A 26,466-nucleotide genomic window follows, 5' to 3' on the forward strand; every position below is an offset into this window, starting at 1 on the left:
GTGCTTATTATGTGCCAGACATGGGCACAGAGGATGTTCTAGACTCAGAAGATGTGAAAAAGAAACACATTTCCTGATGTCCAGGAGCTTGCAGCTTAGGGGAAAAGACAGATTGTAAATAGACAGATAAATACATATACTGTCAGATATCTATGGTGGGTTAGGGTGGGGCTGCTACTTGAGATGAGGCAGTCAGAGAAACCCCATGTGGGGCAGTGACATTTAGAAGCTCAAAGGAATTCTCCCAGGAGGCGTGGCCCTCACCCGATCACCTGGCCGGGGCCACGTGTTCACTCAGCTAAAACCTGCAGGCATGAGTCCCATTGAGGCGAGATAGCGTCACAGGGAGAAGAATCCCCCTCCTCAGGCAGGGCTGAGCTCAGAGCCCTGGACTCCCAAGGCCCACCTTGGCCCTATACAGGGAAACCAGGCAAGAGGGTGTGGGCTCTTCGGCTTGTCAATCCCCGCTCCTGGAATAATGCCTTCAAATGCAGGTCAGGCCATCCTTGTGCGTTGAATTCACATTCATCACACGTGCCTCGCACACAGCTCTGCGCCCAGTGGGCACGTGGTCGTTAGACCCCAGGACTAAGCCGTCAGCCACTCAGCCCGACAGGACCGACGGCAGGGGCCTTGGGCTTACTTGTGGCTGAGCAGAAACATGACTTTCCTCCGGGTGGCCTCCTGGTCTTAAGACTCAGCTGCTCCAGGCCCCTGGCACGTCCCCGGCATCCTCCCTCACGTCCACAGCCACGGCCCAGCCCTTGGGCCACAGGCCTGAGCTCCGCCCGGAGCCCATCCTCACTAGCTGCAGCTTGCAGACCGAAGTTACAAAGATTCCTTTGGAGCCACCAACCCCTGACAGCGTGGCGTGGGATGAGGATTAAGTGTATTTTGGATCCTGCCACACTCCCGCCAGGGGAACACGGACGTGCCAGAGAACGTATTGATTCATAGGCTGATGTTATCTCCTGTCTCCCTAACAGGGCAGCTACCCACGCGCCATGGGCTATCAGCACACACGAGGGGACAGATGGCGAATGAGAAGAGACGCACCTGGCAAGGGGGAGGTGGCAGAGCCACCTGGTGCAAAGCCAGGCTGCTGTCAGGCAACCGAGGGGCCTCCCCAGCTGTGGTGGATGCGGAGGGAGACGTCCCCTCTCCCCCGGCTTCCTTGTCAATGTGGGCAGCTCAACACGCCCCGCCCTATCCTCACACGCACAGCCTGGTGGAAGGAGGCCCATTTCAAGAATCACCGACACTGTGATGTCTACAGACTCACAGTGGCAGTAGAGGGGATACGCGGTCAGGGCTTTGGTGTTCAAATCCAGGTCTCACACTATACTGAAATGTATGACCTTCAGGAAGTATGGCCTTCAGGATCTGGGCTTCAGATCCTCATTTAGTAAAGTGGGCACAATGACAGCAACCTCAGAGATTGTTCAAGGAACAAGTAAGATGCACGCACAAGGCGTGGCCCTCACCACGCCTCTTATCTGGCCCATAAGAAGTGTTCCACACGTGACAGTTACCGAAATGCTACCATGAGATCGCGGGCAGCTTCTGGCTTCCTGCTTCTTTAGTTCCACTTGTCTTGGAAACCTGAGTTCGGAAGGTGTTTCCTTGAAAGGCACGTCCCCGGCAGAGTAAGAATGAATGAATGAATTACAGACACTTAGAGACAGCCCCTCCAGAAGTCAGCCAGCCTGTCTTCCTGCCTTTTAATTCCTACCTTCTCATCCCCCAATTATATCCTATTTTCAAAGATAAAAAGATAAAAAGATCCAGGAGCTTCCTTGATAATCCATGATATTTATAATGACACATGGGAGAGCTTGTAAAAGGACAAGAAAGGGGTGGCGTGTTCTCTTACTGTAATTTCCCAGGACACTCCAGGCTCTATTCTTTAAGCACTCTCACAGTTAGGAAATGCTTCTTTATGTCTAAACTTACACTCTCCTGCCACTATTGAAGCCTGGTATCTAAGCAAATATGGGAAACGGCTGACCACCACCAGTCTGTATGCAAAGAAAATCTTCTAAGCTCTAGTATTTCTCAGAGTGTGTTCCTCAGGACACTAGCTTTTCCGGGAGGCGTTAACAGAAGTTTCGTGAAAACAAGGTCCCATATTCAAATGAGGTGAGCAAACATTGTGTGTTCTAGTCACCTTTTCAAGATTCACAATGCACGCTAGCACATTAAAGGGTTAAAGAAGTCCCACAGTAAAGCAGCTTAATTTTGCTTAACCCAGAACTTTCCAAACATATTGACCATGGAACACTTTTCCGCCCCAAATCTATGACTGTCTCGCAGGAGCCTTTTACAGAATGTCCGGTGGGAAATGTTACTCTAAGTAAATCCAGGGAAACATGTATCATAACTCCCAAACCAAGTGGTGGAGGCACTAAGCTGAGAGGGATATTACATAAAATTAACCAGTTTCAGGATGGGAGGGGAGTAAAGGCCCTCTGGCTCCTGTCGTCCACCATGAGCTCTAGCCAAGAATATACCCTGGCCTCACTCAGGTGCCCTGTGCTCCCCCAGCCACGCTGCCCAGCTGGCTGTGACCTTAACCGAAATGACAAAGTGTTAGGAGCCCTGGGGTGCATCAGGTTCTCACAGGAACCTTGATTCTCTTCTTATAAATGTCCCGGGAAGGAAAATCTCAAGGTCCCCACTCCCAGTGGCAGTGGATTCCATCATCATCAAGAGACCAGGGGAACCAGGGTGAAGAACAGAGCCAATGGCCGCCTGGTAAGGCCGAGTGGTGGCACAGAGACCAAAATCAAGTCTTCAATTACCCCAAGAGTGCTTGCCTTTGTGACAGTGCTTGTGGTGCCAACATATTTTCATGCCTGTGTCCTCTTGCGCCCAAGGCCTGTGTTTTCCTGAGAGCAGGGATGTGTCTGCCCCATTTCTGAACCCCACACTGCACCCAGCATAGTGCCTGATGCCTAGAAGTTGTTTGGTAAATATTGGTCAAGGCTGTTGATGGAAGATGTTTCAGTGCCCTGGGGTCCTCACCATGCCTGACTCTGCTCATGGTCTAACCCCTACAGAAGGTGTAAGAACATGAGCAGAACTGGTGCCACCCCCTGATTGCCCTCTGGAAGTTACATTATTATGTTTTGAAAAGCAAATTCCTAACAGCTTGTTTTCTTATCACTGGGCCTCCTCATTTAAAAAGTTTTCAATGTGCACACATTTGTGTATGTGTGAGCATATGTGAGCGTGTTGTGTGTGCGTGTGTCCTTCTGTATACAGTGATTTTCAAGGGACTGAGTAACTGCAATTAAAGGTCATGTCATGGCCACAAGTGAATACAGGGGAGTGTTATCTGGAAGGAAGGGTGTTCAGAACAGGCCTGGAAGGAATGCGTCACGCATAAAGGCTTGAGAGCCACGTGGGTGCTGTAGCTCAGCTGAGTGACCCTCACTTTCTCCAGCAGCTGTGACATTTCCAATGTCCTGGTTTGCCCACCGGCGTCCACTCACCGGTCCGTTGCAGGGACCACTCCACGGCCCTACAGCTTGCTCATCCACCAGGCCAGGAGCAAGGGCGGGCTGTGAGGGGGGGTGGGGAGGGGGGAGGGGGCAAGGTCAGCTGACTAGAGCTAAAAGCGCAAGAGTTGTTCATGATCCAGACTCAGCTCCTGTGCTTGACTTTAAGGAGAAAAGCAGGAAACCAAAGCACAGGTCCAGACCATGTCCTGGGGTCAAGTCCATCTCCTAACCCTTTGCTGCCTAGGCCTGGGTCCGGGTGAAATGGGGAAGTGGGGGAAAGGCATTGTATTCTCTCCGTCCAGCAGCCCCTTCTCCCTTATTTCTTTTCCCTATTTCTAACCCACCTAGGGCATGACTATGGCCTGGGCCACTTAAGCTAGACACTTCAAAGGCAGCCTCAACCCCCTCTTCTTTTAATTCTACATCTAGTCAATCCTTTCCAATCTGTCTCCTAAATGTCTCCTGAATCTGTCCCTTCCTTTCCAATCCCACCAGGTCAGGCCTTCATCATTTCTCCTTTGCAGTCGCCCATTAAGCAAACCGCCCCTCTGATCTCGGGAGATGTGGCCACTACATGGCACAACTCCCAGCTGCCGTTCACATCGATGGCAATGTGAATGGCGCCCCCTGGAGTTGTGCCATGTGGCGATCTCATCAGGAGACATCAGGATATGGTAGAAAGAGATTTCGAAATAAGATGGTCCTGGGTTCAAATCCTGTCTCGTCACATATTGGTTGGGTGATCTTGGGCAGGCCGGTAACCTCTCTGAATTTCGATCTGCTCACCTGTAAAATGCAGATAAGAACATCCACCTTGCAGGGCTAATTCACACATAGTGCAGTCCATCTTCCATGCTGCCTCTTCTCCTTCCTTCTCCTGGTCCCCACACTCTAGCTGGGTCCTGACAAAGGGAACTGTCTGGCCTGGGGGCTTCTCTTGCCTTCTTCTCTCCCCCCTGGCTCTGCAAGAAGCTATCCTTAGCTACTTGTCAAATGAGAAAAGTTTTGCTAAGCAAGTCACCATAAGGTGCTAAATTGCTTGGTGTGGCTATTTGTGTCGAGACAGAAGCCTTGAGTTGAAGCTCCAGATCTTCCAACCATACATAATTCTAACAAAGCAATAATTATAATAATAATAACTGAGACAATTTATTGACCACCAACTGTGTGCCTGGCAGAACTAAGCGCTTCACATGCATGATCTCAATCCATCCTTACAGCAGCCCTATGGCATGGGAGTTATTAGCGCCAATTTATTATAGCTGAAGGAGCAGAGACCCAGAGAAGTGAAGTGGGTTTCCCATGGCCACACTGCTGTAAACAGACCCAGACCCAGTGCTCTATGTGCTTGTATCACTTACTCACCACCGTGAGTGGGGCACCAAGGGTCAGAGGACACTATGAGTTCGTGCTGATTGTGCTGTAAAAGAGCTGGCAAAACAGAGTTAAAATTCATTTCAGAATACACAACTCGACTTTAAGAGCAGTGACTTCTGGTCTAAGATTTGCAGCTACAAAATGAACACTGGTAGTCTAAGAGAGTAAAGGGATTACCCAACATCAACTAAATCTCTGCCTGAGAAGGGTTTTAATTACAAAGGGGCCTGGAGATTGGTGTGGGCACCAGACTGAGCAACTAAACACTGATGTTGAGAATATGGCAGAGCTGAGGTTCACCCCACACCGTGTCTGTTCAGCATGAAGACCCCCAGGAAGGAATACAAGCCAACAGCAGGGAGCAGGTGGGGAGTATTTAGACATAAGTGCAGTGTAATTGAAGACATGAATGGCTAAGATGCATAGAGAAGTAGGCAGGTAAAGGCAGCTTCATGAACTTGGCTGACTTCAGCTGAGAGTGCTTCAGGGGCCTCGGTCACCTCTGGTCACCATCATCTGAGCCACAAATGCTTTCCTGCTGGCCTGTGGCCTGTCTTGCTCATTACTGTATCCCTAGTGCAGAGAAACTTAGTGAAACCAAAAGCTGGTTCTTTGGTTTCATTAAATGATTAGGAGAATAATTGTGTTGGAGAGAGTGGGTATGAATTTAGAGTCACAACATTTTAAATCATACACTGTCTATTGGTATTTTGTCCTAGATTTTGTTCACTGAAATCCCAAATTCCAAAAGCCAATCTTTGCTTTTTAATTTTTTAATCTCTTTATTTTAGTCTCTTTTCATTAGACAGGATTCCTTGTTACAAAATGGGGGAAATAACACTTCACAGTGTTGGCTGTGAGACTTAAAAGAGATAATATATAGGAAAGTGCTATGTAGATTGGAAATATGACATGAACTCCTTGAATTATTAGTATTATTAGTATAACAATAAAATAGCTCAAGGAAAGCATTTTGCATGCACTTTCAGGCATCATTAACAGGCAATGAGGAAGACAGGGTGGGGAGGGAGCTTTCTGTCTTCCCTACAGATTATGCCACGAAGGAAAGTCTCTCTGCTCTTGCATAAAATTCTTCCTCAGTTGGCCTGAGAACCTCAACATCTCCCTTCCCGCCAGGGCCACAGGCAACCTGTACAAGGTGCCATCCCGATGACGCCTCTACAACCTCTGCAATCTCTTCAGATTCTGCTACCCGGCCCCAGTTGCGGTCCATTGCTCCAGGACTGGTTCGTATCCTCACGGTGGTGTTTCAAGCAGCCTCCTGCTTCTCGGCTGCTTTCACCCAAGACTCAACCTTTGATCTCCTCTGCTCCATGCTCAGCCCTGGCCCCTAACTTCTTGGGAGAGGAGTCCAGCAGCCTCCTTTCACCAGAATCACAAGTCATTTATTAAACATCAATTTATTATTGAGGGTAATAACATTAACTACTTCCACTGGCATGGCTTTACAAGGCTTATAAGGCACTTTCCTCTATCCCTCCTGTCCTCACCAGCACACTTGGTGTGGACAGAACAGGTTTTATTCATATTCCCATTTGACAGAAGAAGAAACTGAAGTGCCTAGGAGTTGCCCGAAAGACAGACATGGGATTAAGATCCGGGTACCTGGCATCCAAGATCTGCGCTTATAATTCCATTCCTCCCTACTGCTCACTCAGCACTAGGTTAGGTGACCAGGACACAGCATAAACTCAAATGCATGAGCCCTTCACTGAGGTTGTTAATGATTGATAACTTTTAACTTTCTCACCCCAGGAGCACTGAGAACACCAAAAGATTCCAATTTCTTAAGCCATTATTAAGAAGCTGGAATGATGGAAGACATCCTCAAGACTACATCACTCCTAAACTTGAACTTCTTATTGTTCCACCCCAATCTAATCCCCTCCCTTGGTTGCCTACCTGTGAACGTGACCACTATTCACCCATCATTCAGGCTAGGATCTGGAACACATCCTCCACTTCTCCCATTCTCACACACCTCATCTCATCCACGTATGCATGCGTGCAGTCAGTCATTGTCACTGGAAACATCTTATCTCCTTAACATCTCTTGAATTTGTCCCCTGCTCTCCATCCCTGTCGCCTCTACCTCAATTCATACCTTCACCAGCTTATTCTTGGACTACAAACGAATTTTGGTTTCCCCTCCCCCAGCCTTGCCTTTCTCCAGGTTCCTCCTTCATGCTATCGCTGGAGAGCTCTTTCTCAACTATCCATTTGATCATGAATCCCTCTCTACCTCCCAATGCTGCTGACTGCACACAGGACAAAAGCAAACTCCTGGACATATTTGTCTTTTCACGCTATGATTCCTGTCTACCCCTCTGCTCATTCTTCACCTTGACCTGCCTGCGGACAACTGGCTGCCGTCCTCACAGGTATACCTATCGTCACTCGAAGATTTTTATCACATGAGTTTGTTCAAAGCAACTTCCCAAGGACTGGGTGCTATTGAAGGCAACTGTACTTACATTATGAGCATCTACCCTGGTGCAGAGCATATGGAAAGAAGCCAAGGCTGGTGACTGAATGAATTTAGGAAGGGAACACCCGTCAGGCTCTTCCTCATCTTACCGCATGGGCAGCCTGGTCCTCTCTACTTTCAAGGCTCCTTCGTATGGCTAGAGCCATTCATTTTCCCTTGGGACCCAAGGTATGGTGGAGGCTAGGACCCAGACCCTTGTCTTGTAAGTCACCTCTTAGCCTTTCTCAGGAAAGCTCCAAAGCCACCAGGAGTCCAGAATCTCCTGGGTACCCTCACATCCTCTCCCTCTCTCCAGGTACCTGTCTATTTATCTGTATCAAAGCCTGTACTCTTGGCAGACTAGGAGATTGCTTTTTGTGTAATAGGTCTTTGAAGAAAGGAGCAGCTGGGACGCTAATTCATACCTGTCAGTGAATTCCAATTAATGGGAGATTTGGCCCTAAAACTTCCGGCTCCCAGCTCTCCTGGATTCTTCTCCCTGCGTGTCTCCTATTCATTTATCTCCATGATCTGAGCATGTACAGCCCTCCCTCCCAGGAACCCTGTCCCTTCTCTGCTTTCCTTTCCCAACATGAGTCCACAAACAGGACTTCAAAAGCAGACCGTATTCTCTTGTTCAACACTCTGTTGCCTGTACCTTACTCTGCGCCTGTGCTTAGCAAGTGCTCATACATTCATTAAATGAATTCATGTTCACCTGCAAACGCCCATCAGGGTGGGACCACCTTTACCAAGGCTTCCGTCATTTGCTCCCAGGAAGAAGGAAGACAGAGGCCAGGGGGGGAGAACCCTCCCACCTGTACCCCAGCAGCTCTGTCTTCATTTTGTCTTTAGAAGACTTTTGCGCCGCTGGGACTAAATAAGTCGTTACTGACTGTAAAGCCGAAACCTCAGTAGATCAAACTGACATGAGCAATGGTGGAGGCTTTGTGCTCTCCCCTTGGGCTGGGGGCGCCACTGCTTTTCCGAAGGCCTGCTTCCTCTGTCAGGCATTGATTCCTCACCTCTGAGGCCCGCTGCACTCAGGAACCACTGATCAGGCCTTCTGTCTACACGTCAGGTACTAAACCCCTCTCTTTCCAGGTCCCAACTCATTAGCCTCAGGCATGTAGAGACCCAAGGCACCCCCTCCCCATCTCAGCAGGGGGGCTAGGAGTTGTTGAGGAAGATGAGCCACACTGTCAGTCAGCAAGCTCCGCCTCCTCCCCATCTCTGCAGCAGGACCCGTGAGGGGCTCCTACAGGGGCTGGGCGTCTCGCTGTCTACGACACACTCGAGATCACTCAGGAAGTATGTGACTAAGGCAGGACCGGGACCTGAGCCACGGGGCACTCAGACGGGTTCCCACAGCAGGAGGGAAATGTACGTAACAGGAGATTTTTTCAGATCTTGGCCATTTTTGACTCATTCTACAAAAAACAAAAACAAACAAAAAAGCCCTATCCCTGTCAAGGTACATCTCCTTAGTGGCAAGGGGAGGCGAGTCCCAAACAGCGGCGAGCACAAGTGCTCGGGGCACAGAGAGGGGTGGCCCTTCTCTCAGAATGTCTGTCTATTTTCCCAAGCTGCGAGCTGATTGCAAGCTGAGGCCTGAAAGGTGAGCAGGAGTCAGCAGGTGAGGAGGTGGAGGAGCAGCTTCTAAGACAGAGAAAGCGCAGGATGCACGGAGCCCCAACGAGCGAGGCAGTGGCTCAGTGCGGGGGCGTCGCAAGCCACCCCGTCTGGCTGGGGTGCTGGGGCTACAGGGAAGCGTGCAGGTAGAGCCCAGAGGCCCATTCAAAAGAGGCTGCTTTGGACTTTATCCTAGGGGGTGATGGGGAGTTTTGCAGGGTTTTAAGCAGAAGAGAGGTATCATTAAAAGTGGTTTTACAGAGATCTTAACTCTGGGCCAAGATAAAAATCCAGCTTTGAAACTCACAGGAGAGGCGTCCACCATGTGGGTGATGGCTGGAGGCTTCAGCTGGATGGGCAGGTGCCACGCTTACCGCTGGGCTATGAACGGGAGCTGTCAGCACCACAAACACAGGGCCGGGGGAGCCTCAGATGGTGATTAATTGAGCGGTTGATGGCTTTGACACTGAGGGAAGCCTGATGCTGGGGAGAGAGGAGCTGGATTGCTTAATAATAGCAACAGCACTTGCTACTCCTAATGGTGCTCGTCATACAATCACACTTATAATGTAATAATAAAAATACGATTTGCCATAATGTCTTCTGTGCTCAGCTTCTTTATGCTTTCCAAACATTCATTACATCCCAAACACTCTTCTCAGCAGGGCCCAAATTCCTCAGTGCCAGGATCCCCTGAGGGAGCTGCAGCATCCCAAGGGGGCTCAGTGTCCCCTCTGCAGAGCACCAAAGGCGTCGAGGGGCATGCCCTGCCAGAGCCCCGCAGTGGGCCAGCAGAGGGAACCTGGGTCTACCATCTATACTGTCAGGGGATGTACCATTTCCTGCCCTAAGAGACTCCAGGGCCTTCCTCCTGCTTCCCTGGCTACATCTCTCCTTGTCTCTCCTTTCACCAGGTGATTGGGGGGAGGGGGAGGGAGCAAAGGAAATAAACTAATTCACATGATTAGTGCATGCAGTAGGCAGGATTCTAAGATGACTCCTGCCAGGATTCCATGCCCCCCCACCCCCACCCCCACACACAATCCCTAGGAATGTCACTGTGATGAATTTGACTCCTGTGATTAGGTTATGCTGTATGGCACAGTTGACTTTAAAAGAGGGAGATTATCCAGGCACACTAGCCCTTTAAAAACAGTCTTCTCTGGTTGCTTGCAGAAGAGGAAGTCAAGAGGTTCAAAGTATGAGAAGGCCTGGACTAGAGGGAGATTCTCTGTGGATGAAATGGAGACATCACAGAGGGCGTCATGGCCAAGAAAGGGATGAGATGGAGGGGATGGAGGGGTCATGGGCAAGGACCGGAGAGTGACCTCTGGATGCTGAGAGTGGTCCCTAGGCAAGAGCTCGGAAGAAAACAGAGATTCCAGTCCTGTAACCAACCACAAGGATATGAATTCTGCCAACAACAGGAATGAGCCCGGATGAGGTCCCTGAGTTCCTGATGAGAATGTGGCCGGCTGACACCTACATTTCAGCCTGAGAAGAGAGCCCAGCTGTGCAGTGCAGACATCTGACCTACAGAGCTGTGAGCCAGTCGCTGGTGAGGTTTAAGCTGCTAGCTTTGTAGTAGTCAGTTTCACAGCAATAGATAAGTCAAACAGCACAGAAAAGCAACAAAGATCAGTTTGTTAAGGACGAGATGTGGGTAGGGAGGTCAAGGGCAAATTCTCCGCTGGACCACTTGTTGATTGAATGCCCTCGGACGAAGCTTTCAAACTTCTCTGGGCCTTACTTCCCTGCTTGGTGGAACCGGAACCTTGTAGTGATATTTTGAGGATTTAATATCTTGAACATAAATTTCCTAGTATGGTGTCTGGCACATCGCTGGAACTCAGGGGGCGATGATGATTACAATACCAGCTTGTGGAAATGGGTAGATTTTTATGCTCAGACTCTTGATTGTGGATTATTGGGAATTACTGGATCACTGGACAGAGGCGAGGCTGGAGCATCTCTCACTGAATTAATGGGACTATCCGTGACGGAGGTCAAGGCAGGTCTCCCCTCTCCCAAAGCTCTATTAGGCAGAAGGCATGAGCAGTCAGAGGGGGACGTTTCCATTATGTTTCTAGAAATACTGAGTCAGCGTAGTCCCCAGAGTCTAGTTCTTATTTCAATTTGATTTATCTCACAGGTACAGTCTGGTGCAGCCCGTCAGCAACACACACACAGGCATGGATGGGGGGGGGGGGGGAGAGAGTGTGTGTGTGTGTGTGTGTGTGTGTGTCGGGGCAGATGCAAGGAATGAGTTTCAATTCTATTAAATGGATGAAATGCAAATATCTCCAAACTTGGTTCTGGGAGTCCCGTGGGACCTATGTTCACTGTCACGCTGTTTGTCAAACATGAGCAAAGGGGCTGACAGATAATTGGTTCCTCCAACGCCAGAGTTTTTTCACCTCCACCAGTGTTTCCACACCCCCTACTGAACACTCCTTCAGTTTCTACTGATTTTGCTGGCAATATGCATTCTGCTCTCATACCCCTTGCTGCACGCCGTTAGGAATCAAGTGTCTTTGGAAACTCCTGCCTCACCTTTAATAGCCAGGTCTCACTGTGAGGCCCAGGTGCTGGGCTCCTGTTCCCCAATCCAAGCCCTGACTGGGATTCTCTCTTTAGGCCAGTGGTGCCCATCACCTTGAAGGGGAGAATGGTTGACAGCTATCCAAGTGAGCCTGGAGTGACTCTGGCATTTATGACCAGCTACCACCACAAGAAAGGTGTCAACTTAGGTTCACTTGTGACTCCCATCTTCCTTCTTCACCTGCCTTACGCAGGACAGGGAAGTTGGCAATTGGCTGCCTGTGTGGAATGATGTGAAGGCTCTGAAGGTTTCTCCCCGCCTCAAAATACCTTCCTCACCAAATCGACAGTCTCCCATAGGATCCACTTCCTTGGTAAAGGCTTTGGTTATAAAGCAAAGGTCTAAGGCATTAAGCTGTGTGTTTAAAATATCCCCCTTCCCCCCACCCAACCTAGCTAACTATTAATTCTTTAAGGCCACTGGGTGTGGCCTCGTCCAGCAAGCTTTATATGAGCTTGCCAGGCTCACAGATAATACTCTGTGGATATCTTCATCATTTTAACCCACTGATTTACAATCATCTGTTTGGGTTCGTCTGCCCTCCTAGTCTGACCTCCTCAGAGAATGGACTTTTTCATTGTTGCCCCTGACACACAGCCCAGTAAGTGCTCAATTAATGTTGACCAGTGAATGCATGAATTTGGAGAGGAGACCTCTCCCCGCCACTCCTGACTCACTGTGAGAGCTGAGAAAGTCACTTTCCCGCTTCAGTTATTTTCCCTCAACTGTAAAATGACGAGATTCAGTTAGATGCTCTCAAAGATCCCCCCAAATTCAATGCTGTCATCAGCCATTCACATATTGGCACGACTTGGATTTTGAGTTTGAGGAGGCCCGTCGTCCATCAGGGCTCCAAGGAGGTGGCCTAGATGTGGGACACAGGACAGCTCCTTCTGAGCAAGAGGGTGTGAGAGGACCAGACACTCATGAGCCAGGGGTGCTGCCCACTGGGGTGGGGTGGGGGGGACTAGGACAGCAGAGGGCACTGGAGCGACAGGCCAGCCAGACAAGGACACTAGAAGCCATGAAGAGGAAAGCCACCTGCTTCATGTGGCAGGAGAAGCCAGCCAGGCATTTACTATAGATTCATCCAATCCATAAAGTCGACAGAATTTAAGAGTTGAAAGGTCTTTGGAGATCCTTTAGTTTATCCCCAGGGGAGAAAGGTCTTGTCTAAGGTCACATGCAGTCAGTTAGTGGGATAGCCAAGACTAGCCCTTGGACCTGCCAATGCCAGCTTCTAATGCTGAAAAGTCCAGCAACTTTGCAGGGCGGACGGAATGTCATCTGACGGGAACCTTCTTCTGCCGGCCCTGGCTTCCCTCTCTCCATTACACACCCCTGCTCCAGCCATGGCAGGCACCGTGCTCTTTCTTTCTCAGGCCTACAATGCTTACCTCTGTCCACACGTCACCCTCCCACGATCCTTTCTAATCTTCCCTCAATAAACCATTCAAAGGAAGCCATATCTGCAAACCTCTCTCCCAGTTCCCAAAAAAGCACTAAATGGGGCTTCCCTGGTGGCGCAGTGGTTGAGAATCTGCCTGTCAATGCAGGGCGCATGGGTTCGAGCCCTGGTCTGGGAGGATCCCACATGCCGCAGAGCAACTAGGCCCGTGAGCCACTACTGAGCCTGCGCGTCTGGAGCCTGTGCTCCGCAGCAAGAGAGGCCGCAATAGTGAAGAGGCCCGCGCACCGCGATGAAGAGTGGCCCCCGCTTGCCGCAACTAGAGAAAGCCCTCGCACAGAAACGAAGACCCAGCACAGCTATAAATAAATAAATAAATAAATAAATAAATAAATAAATAAATAAATAAATAAAAAATAAAGTGCACTAAATGCTCCCTCCTCTGGGCTTCCACACCTCGCCTTTATAGAGCTCTTCAAGCCACAGACTACTGCTGATTGCGTTCCCAGCACACAGGAGACACATGATAAATGTTTGCTGAATAAGTGGAGTTGACTTTAAGCATTTTCCATAGGTGAGTCGCTCAATCATGACTAGCTAATCATTTTATAATCCCATAACTTGGGCCAAGAGACTCCCAACTGTCAGCCAGTTTCCCCAAATGCAAATTCAGAAAATAATTTTCAGTCGATGCTTCCTGAATCTTTTTCCAATTCTCCCTGCCATTTCCCCTGAATACATTCCCCTCTACCAACAGCCTAGTTCGGACAACAGACACGGGAGGGTTAGCAGCCAGAGAGCACAATTCTGGAGCAATAACTTCTCCTTAAGATGCTGTTGTACCCGTGTGCGCCCAGGAGACACTGGTCACTGCCAGATCTGCCACCTCTCCGGGTTTGCATTTGGTAGCGGGGGTACCTGGGAAGCTCAGACAGACACATGGGGAGCTTTCACTCCGTTACTCTTTTCCTAGTTGCACTAAAAACATATTCATTCACCAAGGTATACTGTATTATGCAGAGTGGTTCCCTTAAAAGGCTCAATAAAGGTGAAATATGTAGATAGTCTTAATAATTTTACAATAAACTACACTTTAGATCCAATTGCTCTGGCACTGGAAAGTTGTCCGACTGACGGATTGTAGCTGTTGGCTAGCTGTGCGTGTGTGTGTGTGTGTGTGTGTGTGTGTGTGTGTGGGTGGTATGCTTTCAGTAAAAGACTGCAAGATATGAAAGAGGCTCACGCACCATGGGAATTATAGTTCTAACTACAGTTAGGTGAGAGACCAATTATGGAATGTTTCTGATAACAACTTTGGCATTTTGGAAAGCTAGAGGCAGTAAACCAGGACACCAAGGTCTAAGCATGAACATACTCAATAGGGAAGTGGGAAAGAGGGGAGGAAAGGGAGTAATGTTTACTAGCAGCCCACTGAGGATTAGAAAACTTCCATGTTCCTCACAAAATGATGTTATAGGAATTACCATCCCCATTTTACAAAAGGGAAAACTGAGACTCCAGTAGGTTAACGTGCCATGCGTGCATCTCATGTATGGCAGGGCCCAGATTCAGACTCAAGTCCTCTCTGATGTGAGTCCCCGGCTGCCTCCTTTAAGCCATGTTTCCATCCTCTGTGTCAACACAGCCATGAGGCTCACCAAACCTCATGTGCCAAGTCATGGGGACAGCGGAGAGGACTCGCTAATTTCATAATGACCTTGAAAACCTCAAGTAGAGGTTTTGTTTCAAAGACCCTTGGGTTCTGGCTCCATGAGTCTGGTGCCAGGTGCTGGCTTGAAGAGGCCACTTGACCCAGGCTGACCCAGGCATGGTGTGGCCAGTAAAGAAAGCAGCCCCAGGGCTTCCGTGGTGGCGCAGTGGTTGGGAATCTGCCTGCCAATGCAGGGGACACGGGTTCGAGCCCTGGTCTGGGAAGATCCCACATGCCGCGGGGCAGCTGGGCCCGTGAGCCACAATTACTGAGCCTGCGCGTCTGGAGCCTGTTCTCCGCAACAAGAGAGGCCCGCGCACCGCGATGAAGAGTGGCCCCCGCTTGCTGCAACTAGAGAAAGCCCTCGCACAGAAACAAAGACCCAACACAGCCAAAAATAAATAAATAAATTAATTAAGAATGCAAATGATCCAAGGATCGGGTGTTTCAATTTAAAAAAAAAAAGAACTGCTTGAATTCCTTAAAAAAAAAAAAAAAAAAAGTAGCCCCAGGTGACAGGCCACTCAGCACAATCAGCCGGACCGCGCTTGCACTCTTCCACCTCTTCCTACCTCTATGGTCAGTTTTGGTGCCAACCCTGGGCCTCAGGTTTCGACACCTCCCTCACTCATCAGAACCCCCTGAAACCCTGTATCTTAGATCCTGAATGAAACCACTCTTCCTGGTCTTGCACATCCTTAACTTCAAATCTGTCCAGCCCAGAATGGAGGAAGGGCATTCCAGACTGAGTAATTACCATGTGGGCTATGAAAATGCCAAGGCATCCTCAGGAAACGGTGGGCTGGGCCCAGCTCCTCCTGGCTAAGCTGTGGAACTTTACACTCATGGGCTTAGTTGGGATGAGCTAATTCCTACTGGATGAAGGAGATGAGCCATCTCACCTGGCCAGCCCTCCTAGTCCAAGAACTCTATCATGTCATGAACTTCTCCATTCATTGACTCAATAAATATCTACTGAGCACCTACTATGTGCCAGGAGGTGACTGGGGTACAGTGATGGACAAGTGATGGTCTTGCCTTTATGAAGTTCAAAGTCTGGTGGAAAGGTCAGATATAGAAGGAGGAATTCCCACTTGAGACGGATGCTACGAAACACAGAAGACAAGGTGCTGTGAGAGTAACAGCAGCCTCAACACAGCGGGTGTCAGGGGAAAGTTCCTTGAGGAAGTGACATTTAAGGAAGACCTAAAAGATGAATAGGGTTGGTCCGTCAGAGAGAGAGGGGCAGGAGAGCAGGACGGTGAGCATTCACGTCCTCTGGAATCATTTGTTTCTTCCCTCCCTGTCTGCCCCGGCTCCCCTTTCTGTAATAATTTTAGCAACTTCAATTACTTATGGCTAATCTCTCTGATCAACCTCTAGAAAAATAAACACAGGCTCAGTCTGCTTGACAATAACATGGACCCAGAGGAGAAAAATTGGCTGCATATATCCATTCTGCCCAAACAAGATACAGACTAGGGCATGGAGGGGTTATTTCTGCAAGACTCAGCAGGACCTGGCTACTCTTTGGGAATCCAGGGAGCGGTGAGTTTCTACTGCTTCCAGGGCCCCGTGGGCCCTCGATCCAATCGATCATCCTCCCCCCTCTCCAGGAAACATTCCCAACCGCAGGCTGCTATGAATTGTAATGCCCTCAACCACATGTAGGATAGGATGAAATAAGTCCAGGGCTGGAAAGACCCTCAGAGATCACCTAACACAACATCGTAATTTTCAGATGAAGAAGCTGAAGCCCAGCAAGGAGAAACGGCATGCCTAGATAAATGCAGTAGAGTGAGGTGGCTAAGAGCTAGCTGCCTGGGTGTGTGATCTGGCTCTACTACCTTGTGCAGAGTATCAACACTTTATGAGCCTCAGCTTTCTCATCTCTAAAATGGGGATAAAATAGTGTTCCGCTAGAGTTGTTGTGTGAGGTTTTAACGAGAAAATAACTGAGAAGCACTTATTACAGAGCCTTGCATGTAGAAGGTAGTCAATAAATATCAACTATCATCACTATTACTATGTCACCCAGTTATTTAGTAGCAGGGCCATAACTAGAAGCCACAGCTGCTTCACTGCCCATCCTCTGTATGATGAGGCCTCCTGCTGATGTAACCCTTCCTCATGTAAATGTGACCCTACAGGTGCTGGTGTAACCTTGTCCCATGCAGGTGTAACCCTACAGGTGCTGGTGTAACCTTGCCCCATGCAGGTGTAACCCTACAGGTGCTGGTGTAACCTTGTCCCATGCAGGTGTAACCCTACAGGTGCTGGTGTAACCTTGTCCCATGCAGGTGTAACCCTACAGGTGCTGGTGTAACCTTGTCCCATGCAGGTGTAACCCTACAGGTGCTGGTGTAACCTTGTCCCATGCAGGTGTAACCCTTCGGGTGCTGGTGTAACCTTGTCCCATGCAGGTGTAACCCTACAGGTGCTGGTGTAACCCTGCCCCATGCAGGTGTAACCCTACAGGTGCTGGTGTAACCTTGTCCCATGCAGGTGTGACCCTACAGGTGCTGGTGTAACCCTGCCCCATGCAGGTGTAACCCTACAGGTGCTGGTGTAACCTTGTCCCATGCAGGTGTGACCCTACAGGTGCTGGTGTAACCCTGCCCCATGCAGGTGTAACCCTACAGGTGCTGGTGTAACCCTGTCCCATGCAGGTGTAACCCTACAGGTGCTGGTGTAACCTTGTCCCATGCAGGTGTAACCCTTCGGGTGCTGGTGTCACCCTGCCCCATGCCTTCTGACACCCAGCCAGCACTTGGCCCCTTCTCTCTAGATTCTCCAAGGGAAAAACTCTGAGATGCCGGTGCCTCTATACACACACACAAATGGCCCCCTACCCTCCAGCATGCTGGTGGTGGCATCAAGAGCACGGTGCTCTAGTCTTACCTGTGGCAGGAAAATGAGACGGTGGTCACCACATCCAGCGAGCCATGCTGCCTGCAATGCCAGTGGCAGCCCAGGTGGCCCACCGACCATACAGCCCCCTGCTTCCGGTGCCCATTTCCTACCTTTCCTTGACATTTCATGATTCTGGCCCTGACCCTGAATCTCCACACTTCTCCCTGCCAAGGCAGCAGCTCCCTCCTTTGGCACAGGGCTCATCTGTGCTCGCTGACAGTAGATTAGGGTGATTTTCTTTTCTTTATTAGGCAGTGATTACAAATCTCCCTGGGTTCATTAGTCGCTGGATAATCCTCCCAGATTTATTAGCTCACATTGCACTTCTTCCTTCACCTCTTCTCTTCAGATGGCATCTCTGCTGTCTCAGCGGCCGACTGGGCTTTGCCCAAAGGCCCTTAATTCTTCACGTCCTTTATCCAAACTATCATCAGTCTTGCGGAACAATGGTTCCTGCAGCCAAACCCGGCGGCTGACTGGAGGACAGAGACTCCTTCCAGACTAAAGAGTGGAATGAGCCCAGAGAATCTACACCTGTCCAGTGCAGTCCCCACCTGGAAGCGCCAGACAGGACCCTCGGGCCAGCAGCCCACCTGGGCAAGAGCATTCGAGGTGCAAACCCTTTTAGTTATAAGGGAGCTGACGCCTTTATAACGAAGTGCTGATCTCCATGGATATGGTCAGTTAGCCTCTAAACAGACATGCCAGGGCTTGGGATGCTAATTGCTTTTCCAACATGTGCAAAAGAGACGTGTGATGATCATTAATCATTTAATAATGTGGCAGATATGGGTAGCCGATCAGCACACTCATCTCCTCTTCTCCCTGGACGCATGGTACATGATGTTTCCCCATCTCACTTTCGGTAGGTGTGAGTATGTGACTACATTCTAGCCAGTGGGATTGTGAGGAGAAATACCATGCGCCACTTCCAGGCCTGGCCCCAAAAGCCCTCCTGTGTCTGATCCTTTACGTTTTTCCCCATTCCCGGCCTCTCAGAGGACACATTAGAAGCTAGAAGAAGCCTGGGCCCCCAGATGACCTTCTGGAAGGCTGCCTGATGATGAGGAACACACTTGGGGGACTTCGATTGAGTGAGAAATATACGCCTGCTGTGTGAAGCCATGGGATTGGGGTTTATCTGTTAAAGCAGTTGGCATTGCCTACTGGATACAAAGTGTTATCCATTGCTATTTTTTAACTTTACCAAAATTTCTTGAGATGGATATTATTATTCACATTTTACATATGAGGAAACTGAGGCCCCCAAGAGCATCAGGGCACACAGCTAGGAAGCTCCCGAGCTGGGGATTTTCACCAGGTCTGATGGACTCAAGGACTGGTTTTTACACACCAGCTTCTTTCTCCCATTATAAAGCTTCTTAATCAGGACTCTCAACTTCAGCCATGTGGTCTTGCTTCTTTCAGTTGGAAAACTCCAAATAGAAACAAGAAACACATCTGAACACTTCAAACCATTAAGATGGCTATTATCATAAAAACAAAAAGGAACAGGTTTTGGTAGGATGTGGAGGAACTCAAACCCTCATACATGACTGGTGGGAATAAAAATGGTACAGCTAGAAAGGAGTTTGGTTGTTCCTAAAAAATTAAACATAGAATTACCATATGATCCAGGAATTTCACTACTAGATATATACCCAAGAGGATCGAAAGCAGGACTCGATCAGGTATTTGTTCACCTATGTTCATTGCAGCACTATTCATAATCGCCAAAAGGAAGAAGCAACCTAAGTGTCCACATGATGGATGAAGACATAAAGTGTGGTGTAGACATAAAATGGATTATTATTCAGCCTTAAAAAGGAAGGAAATTCTGACACACAGAGACCCCTGAAGACATTATGCTAGGTGAAATAAGGCAGGCACCAGAGGACAAATATTATCATTTCACTTATATGAAGCACTTAGAATAGGCAACTTCATAGAGACAGAAAGCAGAATGGTGGCTGCCAGGGACCGGGAGGAGGAGGGAATGGGGAGTTATTGTTTAACGGGTATAAAGTTTCAGTTTGGGAGGATGAAAAATGTTCTAGAGATGGACGGTGGTGACGGTTGCACAACAATTGAGTATACTTATTGCTACTGAATGGTACACTTTTTAAAATGGTAAATTTTATGTATATTTATCACTTTAAAAAAAAGAGTTAAAAAAAGAATGAAGTTCTGATACATGTTATAACATGGATGAACCTAGAAAACATGCTGAGTGAAATAAGCCAGACACAAAAGGACAAATATTACGTGATTCCACTATTATGAAATATCTATATCTAGGATAGGCAAATTCATAGAGTCAGAAAACAGATTAGGAGTTATCAGGGCTGGGGGGAGGGGGAATGGGGAATTATTGCTTAATAGTTAAAGAGCTTCTGTTTGGGGTAATGAAAAGGTTTTAGAAATAGGTAGTGATGATGGTTGTACAACATTGTAAATGTAATTAATGCCACTTAATTGTAAACTTAAAAATGGTTAAAATGGCAAATCTTATGTTACATATATTTTACCACAATAAAAACATTCAAAAAACAAAGAAAGCAACAAATCTGGATAAAGGCAGGAACCAATTTCCGAGGTTGCTCATGCATCTGTGTCCTTTGTGTCTTTGCAAAATAATTTTCTTGTTCGCCTTGCTTTGTCCCTTATTTGGTCCATCTTACTTTGGCCTGGACTCTTGACCCCTTACCTTGGCCAACCACCAGGACCTGCTTCCTTCTCGTTCCTCTCCAGATCCCTGGCCAGGGGCACATCCTGGTTCTCAATTTACCATAAAAGTTCTCATGATTTGGACCCCAGGAGCTGACCCTCTGGCTGGGTTCCCACCTTAGCCAGGTGCCTTCAGGTGACCCATTCCTACCTGTTGATCAGAGGTTTGTTCCCCTGATGGGACTGACCCCTGACCCATCAGAACCAGAAGAAGGGGCAAGAAGCTGTTTCACGGATCAAACCTCTGACACTAGTACAAACTACCCCAGATTCTATTTCAAAAAGGATATATAAATAAAAGACCTGGATATTTGTTTGCTGTTTGCTATGACTGTGTGCCCTCAACAGCTACCAACTTCCTGTCCGTGACTTCTTCCTTTGTTCTGCAGCAAGTCTGTCCCTGTTCCTGGGTCTCTGCCCTCTTGCTGAAGTGTCTCTCACATTTGTCACACACCTCACTGAGCCTGGGCTCCCACTGGACCCCCAGACCTGGCTCTTCCCTGGACCTGTGGAGTTCCTCCCCGCTCTTCCCGTCATAGCTGCAGGATCCTCCCCGCCAGCCTCAGCTCTCCTGGCCCAACCTCTCCTTGCATCAGTCACCTCCGTCACTCAAAGCTCAAGGCTGGCACACTCACTCTCCCTGCTGGCCAGACCCCGATACAAAGAAACTGTGCCTTCTATAAGGTCAAAATGAATTGATGGTTTAGAAGTTTGATTCATGGTGGCTATTTCTGTCCCAACTCTTGTGATGGATAATCAACTGATGGAGTCCAGAGCAGTCAAACAAATCCAGTGATTACAGATGCCCTAAATCAGTCTTAACACCTGGTGGGACAGAGGTATGAAGACCTGACCAATTACTCAGTAATTACTGACACCAGCAAACCCTACAATGGTTATGCACAATAACTGAACTACCTAGTTCTAGTCATTCTCTGGAAATTAATAAAATGGCATTTTAGGAGTCACTTTTATAGGCCATTAGAGGCTGGGCAGCAAAATAAAATTCTCCTGCTCTTTTCAGTACATGGGAAGCACAAATAGGACTTTTTAAAATAATACCTTCCCTTTACTAAACTTGTACTGTGAGTCAGTTTCTGTGTGGGTATTATCTACTGAGGCAGGTGTTATTAGTGTCCAACAGCTGATGAGGTCACTGAGGCTCAGAGACATTAAGTAACTTGCACAGGATCACACAGCTGATTGCTAGTCAAACTGGAATTCTTAGTCATGTCTACGAATGCCAAAGCCCACACCTTTGTGCTAACTCTCAAAAAGCTAATCTGAGTGCCCGCTGCATCACTGTGGCAGAATTTAGAGAGATGGGACATGATGGTGAACCTTGAGGAATTCAGAGAAGAAATAAATAAAAATTAAAGTCTGGGTGGCATCTGTATTTGGGGAAAGGGACTGGAGAAGCACAGAGGCTCCCTTATGAACCTCTACATAAAGCCCCTAATGCTCTGGCCCAAGACTCCAACAGCAACTGGGCAGAAAGAATGGACTTAAAAATAGTTTCTTTACTCCTCATAGAGGTCTGTCCCTTCCAGAGAGCCAAGGCACTAATGAGAAGCATCCAGCATATTCTCTCACTGACTGATTTTTGCAACAGCTTTGCTTCTATTTTCTTGGCTATTACTCAGCCATCATCATTCATGCAGTTACTTTTCTGATTTCCTCTTGCAAACTTACAAACTGTGTGAATCCTGTTAATTCCAAGTTGAAAGAACTCTCTGACTGAGGCACGCTCCCAAAGCTCATCTCGTTCTGTGCCCACCCAAGAAGGACAAAAGCTCTTTGAAAGCTGAAAGTATCAGAGTATTACAAAAAAAAATACAGTGCCTTAACATACAGTATTTGTTCTTCTCTTTCTGACTTACTTCACTCTATATGACAGCCTCTAGGTCCATCCACCTCACTACAAATAACTCAACTTCGTTTCTTTTTATGGCTGAGTAATATTCCATTGTATATATGTGCCACATCTTTATCCATTCATCTGTCGATGGACATTTAGGTTGCTTCCACATCCTGGCTATTGTAAATAGTGCTGCAATGAACATTGGGGTACATGTATCTTTTTGAATTATGGTTTTCTCAGAGTATATGCTCCATAGAGGGATTGCTGGGTCATACGGTAGTTCTATTTTTAGTTTTATAAGGAACCTCCATACTGTTCTCCACAATGGTTGTATCAATTTACATTCCCACCAACAGTGCAGGAGGGTTCCATTTTCACCAGTCTTTCCAGCATTTATTGTTTCTAGATTTTTTGATAATGGCCATTCTGACCAGTGTGAGGTGATACCTCATTGTAGTTTTGATTTGCATTTCTCTAATAATTAGTGATGTTGAGCAACTTTTCATGTGCCTCTTGGCCATCTGTAATGGGATTTTTTTTAAAAATGGTACTGATGAACCTAGTTGCAGGGCAGGAATAAAGACATAGACATAGAGAATGGACTTGAGGACACGGGGTGGGAGGGGGAAGCTGGGGCGAAGTGAGAGTAGCATCGACATATATACGCTACCAAATGTAAAATAGTTGGCTAGTGGGAAGCAGCAGCATAGCACAGGGAGATCAGCTCGGTGCTTTGCGAGGACCTAGAGGGGTGGGATAGGGTGGGTGGGAGGGAGACGCAAGACGGAGGGGATATGGGGATATATGTATGCACATGGCTGATTCACTTTGTTGTACAACCAAAACTAACACAGTATTGTGAAGCAATTATACTCCAATAAAGATCTATTAAAAAAAATACAATGCCTTCAAAACATATAGAACTTGGCAGTTTATAATGCAGTTTTCTTTACCTCACAACAACCCCGTAAGGTTTTATTATCCCCCACTTTACAAAGGAGAAAGCTGGGGCTCAGAGAGTCAACGTGACTCCCCCAAAGTCACACAGTGAGTATAAGGCAGAGTGGGGACTTGACCCAGGTCTCCTGACTTCACAGGCCAGTGCTTTCTCCACGAGATTCATCATCACAATCATTACTACCATGTTTGAGAAGAGGGAGTGGTGGGTTGCAGCGTGGGTGACGCTTTCTTAAACATCTCCAGGCCAAGCAACCGCGCATTATTCTCATTACCGTCCTGGGAACTTATCTTCCAAAAGACTAGCCTCCTTCAATCTGCAAAGACACCCCCGTGACTCCTTGCTGCCCCACTCCTTCATCCTCGGCTGCCCTGGCTAACTGAACATGGGGGGTGCCCCTGGCAGGTGGGCACAAGGCAGGCGGCCCCTGGCTTGCCTTTTCCCCCTCCTCCCCTCTACTTCCCAGGCTCCCCAAATGGAACACAATTGGAGTTTCATCTCTCTCTATTCTTCTGCTAACTTGCTGGGCTCCCCCAGATGCCTCCTTAACGTTAGGCAAATGCTTTTGCATTGCTCTGGGAATAGTCTAATCCTTTTCTACCCTTTTCCATGTTAATGCTGTGATTTACAGCAGCAGTGTTAGACAGGAAAAAATAAATAAGCAAACAAAGAAGTTCCTTGTGCTTTACATTTCGAGGGCTAGAGACTGGGAGGGGGCGTGAGGGGGACTTCTGGGGCTCTAGCAATGGGCTATTTCTGGATCAGGGTGCTGCTGACACAGGTGTGCTCACTTGGAGGATGTTCATTCAGCTGTGCACACATGATTTGTGTGGCCTTCTGTATGTATGCTAGAGCTCAGTGGAAAAATTCCAACAGTGGAACCGGCAGGTTTGTGGTGGGGCAAGCCTGCCGTGGAGGGAGTCCCTACACCAGAAAAGCAGCTATGCTGGATTCTTCGAGGGGCCTTTCAACCCTGAGAGCAAAGGCCTGTGGGATGCTGCAGGCGGAACAATTCCACAGCAGCCCCAAGAAAGGGCTGCTCATGACACTCCAGCTGGAAAAGAACGGGGACCACAGAATCCCAGCTTGTCTCTTTGGGCAGCCATCTCCTCAACCTCGCAGGACATTTCAGGAGACCTGGTCCCTAAATCCCGGAAGGGACACTGCACAATCACCTAGGTTACCCTACCACCTGTGTTGGCCAAGAAAGGCTTAACTTCTAGGTAACCTTTTCCATTTTAAGATTCAAGAGTCATAACGGTGAGGTTGAATTCTGCTCCCTAAACACATCAAGGATCTTGCATTGATACCTGCCTTACATCTTTTAAGTAGGTTACTTTCATGAATGGCTACAAATAGACAAATGAATAATTATTAACTGGCACACCCATTCCTGGAGCAGTGCATATGTTTGAAGTCACTCAAATCTCCAGGTATGTGAATATGCTGTTCCTCATCCCCGAATGTTCTTCCCTTCTTTGTTTGTCTAGGAAAAAGCCTACCTATCTTTCAGGATGTAGCTTAAAGGCCCCTTCTGTGAAGCATTTCCTGCCTGCTCCAGCTAGAGCAAGTGACCCCTGCTCTAGGGTCTAAAGCATTTTGTGTACACGTCTCACAGAATTTGTCACTATGCAATAGGACAAGTACCTTGCAATAGGTTTTTCTGGGCCGGCTTGGTTTCTTATTCCCACTTTAATGGGCCGGCTTGGTTTCTTATTCCCATTTTAATTCCGAATGCCTGGCCCAGCTCCTGTTACATCAAAGCACGTCTGGATGAAGGGGCTACTTAAATGATCTGGATATCTCGCGCATTTATAAAATAAATAAGGGCATAAAATAATTAAACCTCTTCTCTGAATGACTGTTTATAACAGCTCTATCTGTAATAGCCAAAAACTGGAAACTATGTCTCTCCATAGGTGGATAGTTAAGCAAACTGGTACATCCACACCAAGAAATATGACTCAGCAATAATAAAGGGCAAACTATTGATTTATGCAACACCTCTGATGGATCTTGAAGGCAGTACTCTGAGTGAAAAAGGTTAACCTCAAAGGTCATTTACTCATGATTCCATTTATATAACATTAGGAAATTCAGAAATAGAGAACAGATTAGCAGTTGCTAGAGGTTAGGGATGGTGGGAAGAAGGGAAGTGGGTGTGACTATAAAATGGTAGCTTGAGGGGGATCTTTGTGGTAATGAAATAGTTTTGTATCCTGATTGCCGTAGGAGTTACACACATCTACACACGTCTTAATAGCTTTGATATTTTGATATCCTGGTTTTGATATTTACTGTAATAATGTAAGATGTAACCATTAGAGAAAAATGGGTTAAAGGTACATGGTACCTCTCTGTATTATCTTTGCAGCTTCCTGTAATCTATAATATCTATAATAATAATAATCTATAATAATCTCAAAACAAAAAGTTATAATTTTTTTAAACCTGTTCTCTGAGGTTCTTTCTACTCTCTAATTGAGTGTGTCTATACTTCACAACAACCTTTCACATCTCTTAATGTTTTACAATTTCAAAATATTTACACACAGATTAAATTACATCATTTCGAAATGACGGCAACTCCATAATGTAGCTGTCCTTATGCCCATTTTACAGATAAGGAAACCAAGGCTCAGTGCTTGTTGAAGGGTACAAAGTTGGTACATGGCAAAAATAGTGCTCCAACCTGACTCAATAAAATTTCTACAGAACTGTCTTCTCAGCTGCAAAACAAGGGGATTTGGCAAGAATGGCCTCTGGAGGTGTATCCAGTTATAACACCTTTGTACATAGGACACGCATACTTTTTGTGCTCTAGCTTTCCTACTTCTGAGCCAGCCAGCATAAGGGTCTGGCCGTGTAGAGACTGGACTGCAGGCCAGTAACTGGACCTATAGAGGAGAGCATCCATCAGAGGGCTCAGTGCTATGTTGCTGGTGGCATCTGAATGGAGGCATTAGATTCCCCAAATTTCCATTCTCTCCAGGCTAAGAACTGCTGGGATGAGAATCCCAGTGGCTCCTGGGTTTCCATGTTTCTCAGATGCCCTGCCTCTCTGGCTGGCTTCTGCTCCTCTGTTCCATTTTCCCTACTTCCCATCTCCCGGGCTTCATTCCATCACACCCCACAGACCCTAATTAATGATACTCTCTATGCCAAGGAGGTGAGCTGTGAAAATGTCTTACCAGATTAGTGAAGATGTATGTGTAATAGGCTGACACCATCCCCAGTTCCGCTGCCTGCAAAAGGAAGAGAAGGAGATTAGAGAGGAAAATAAAAA

At 47.6% G+C, this 26,466-nt stretch overlaps 1 protein-coding gene across 4 annotated transcripts in view; it reads right to left on the reverse strand.

Annotated features, from left to right (window-relative positions):
• GRIK4 (glutamate ionotropic receptor kainate type subunit 4) overlaps positions 1 to 26,466 on the reverse strand; it is a 439,675-nt gene that overhangs the window by 114,535 nt on the left and 298,674 nt on the right. For 3 of the 4 annotated variants that reach the window (XM_036862433.1, XM_036862435.1, XM_036862432.1), the window contains one exon: positions 26,372 to 26,425. The exons of the other annotated variant lie outside the window; for it this stretch is intronic. In XM_036862433.1, coding sequence (XP_036718328.1) covers positions 26,372 to 26,425 — 54 coding nt within the window. The remainder of the gene's footprint in view (positions 1 to 26,371; positions 26,426 to 26,466) is intronic. 4 annotated transcript variants of the gene reach the window in all.

The sequence above is a fragment of the Balaenoptera musculus genome, chromosome 8 (assembly GCF_009873245.2).
Source record: "Balaenoptera musculus isolate JJ_BM4_2016_0621 chromosome 8, mBalMus1.pri.v3, whole genome shotgun sequence".
NCBI lineage: Eukaryota > Metazoa > Chordata > Mammalia > Artiodactyla > Balaenopteridae > Balaenoptera > Balaenoptera musculus.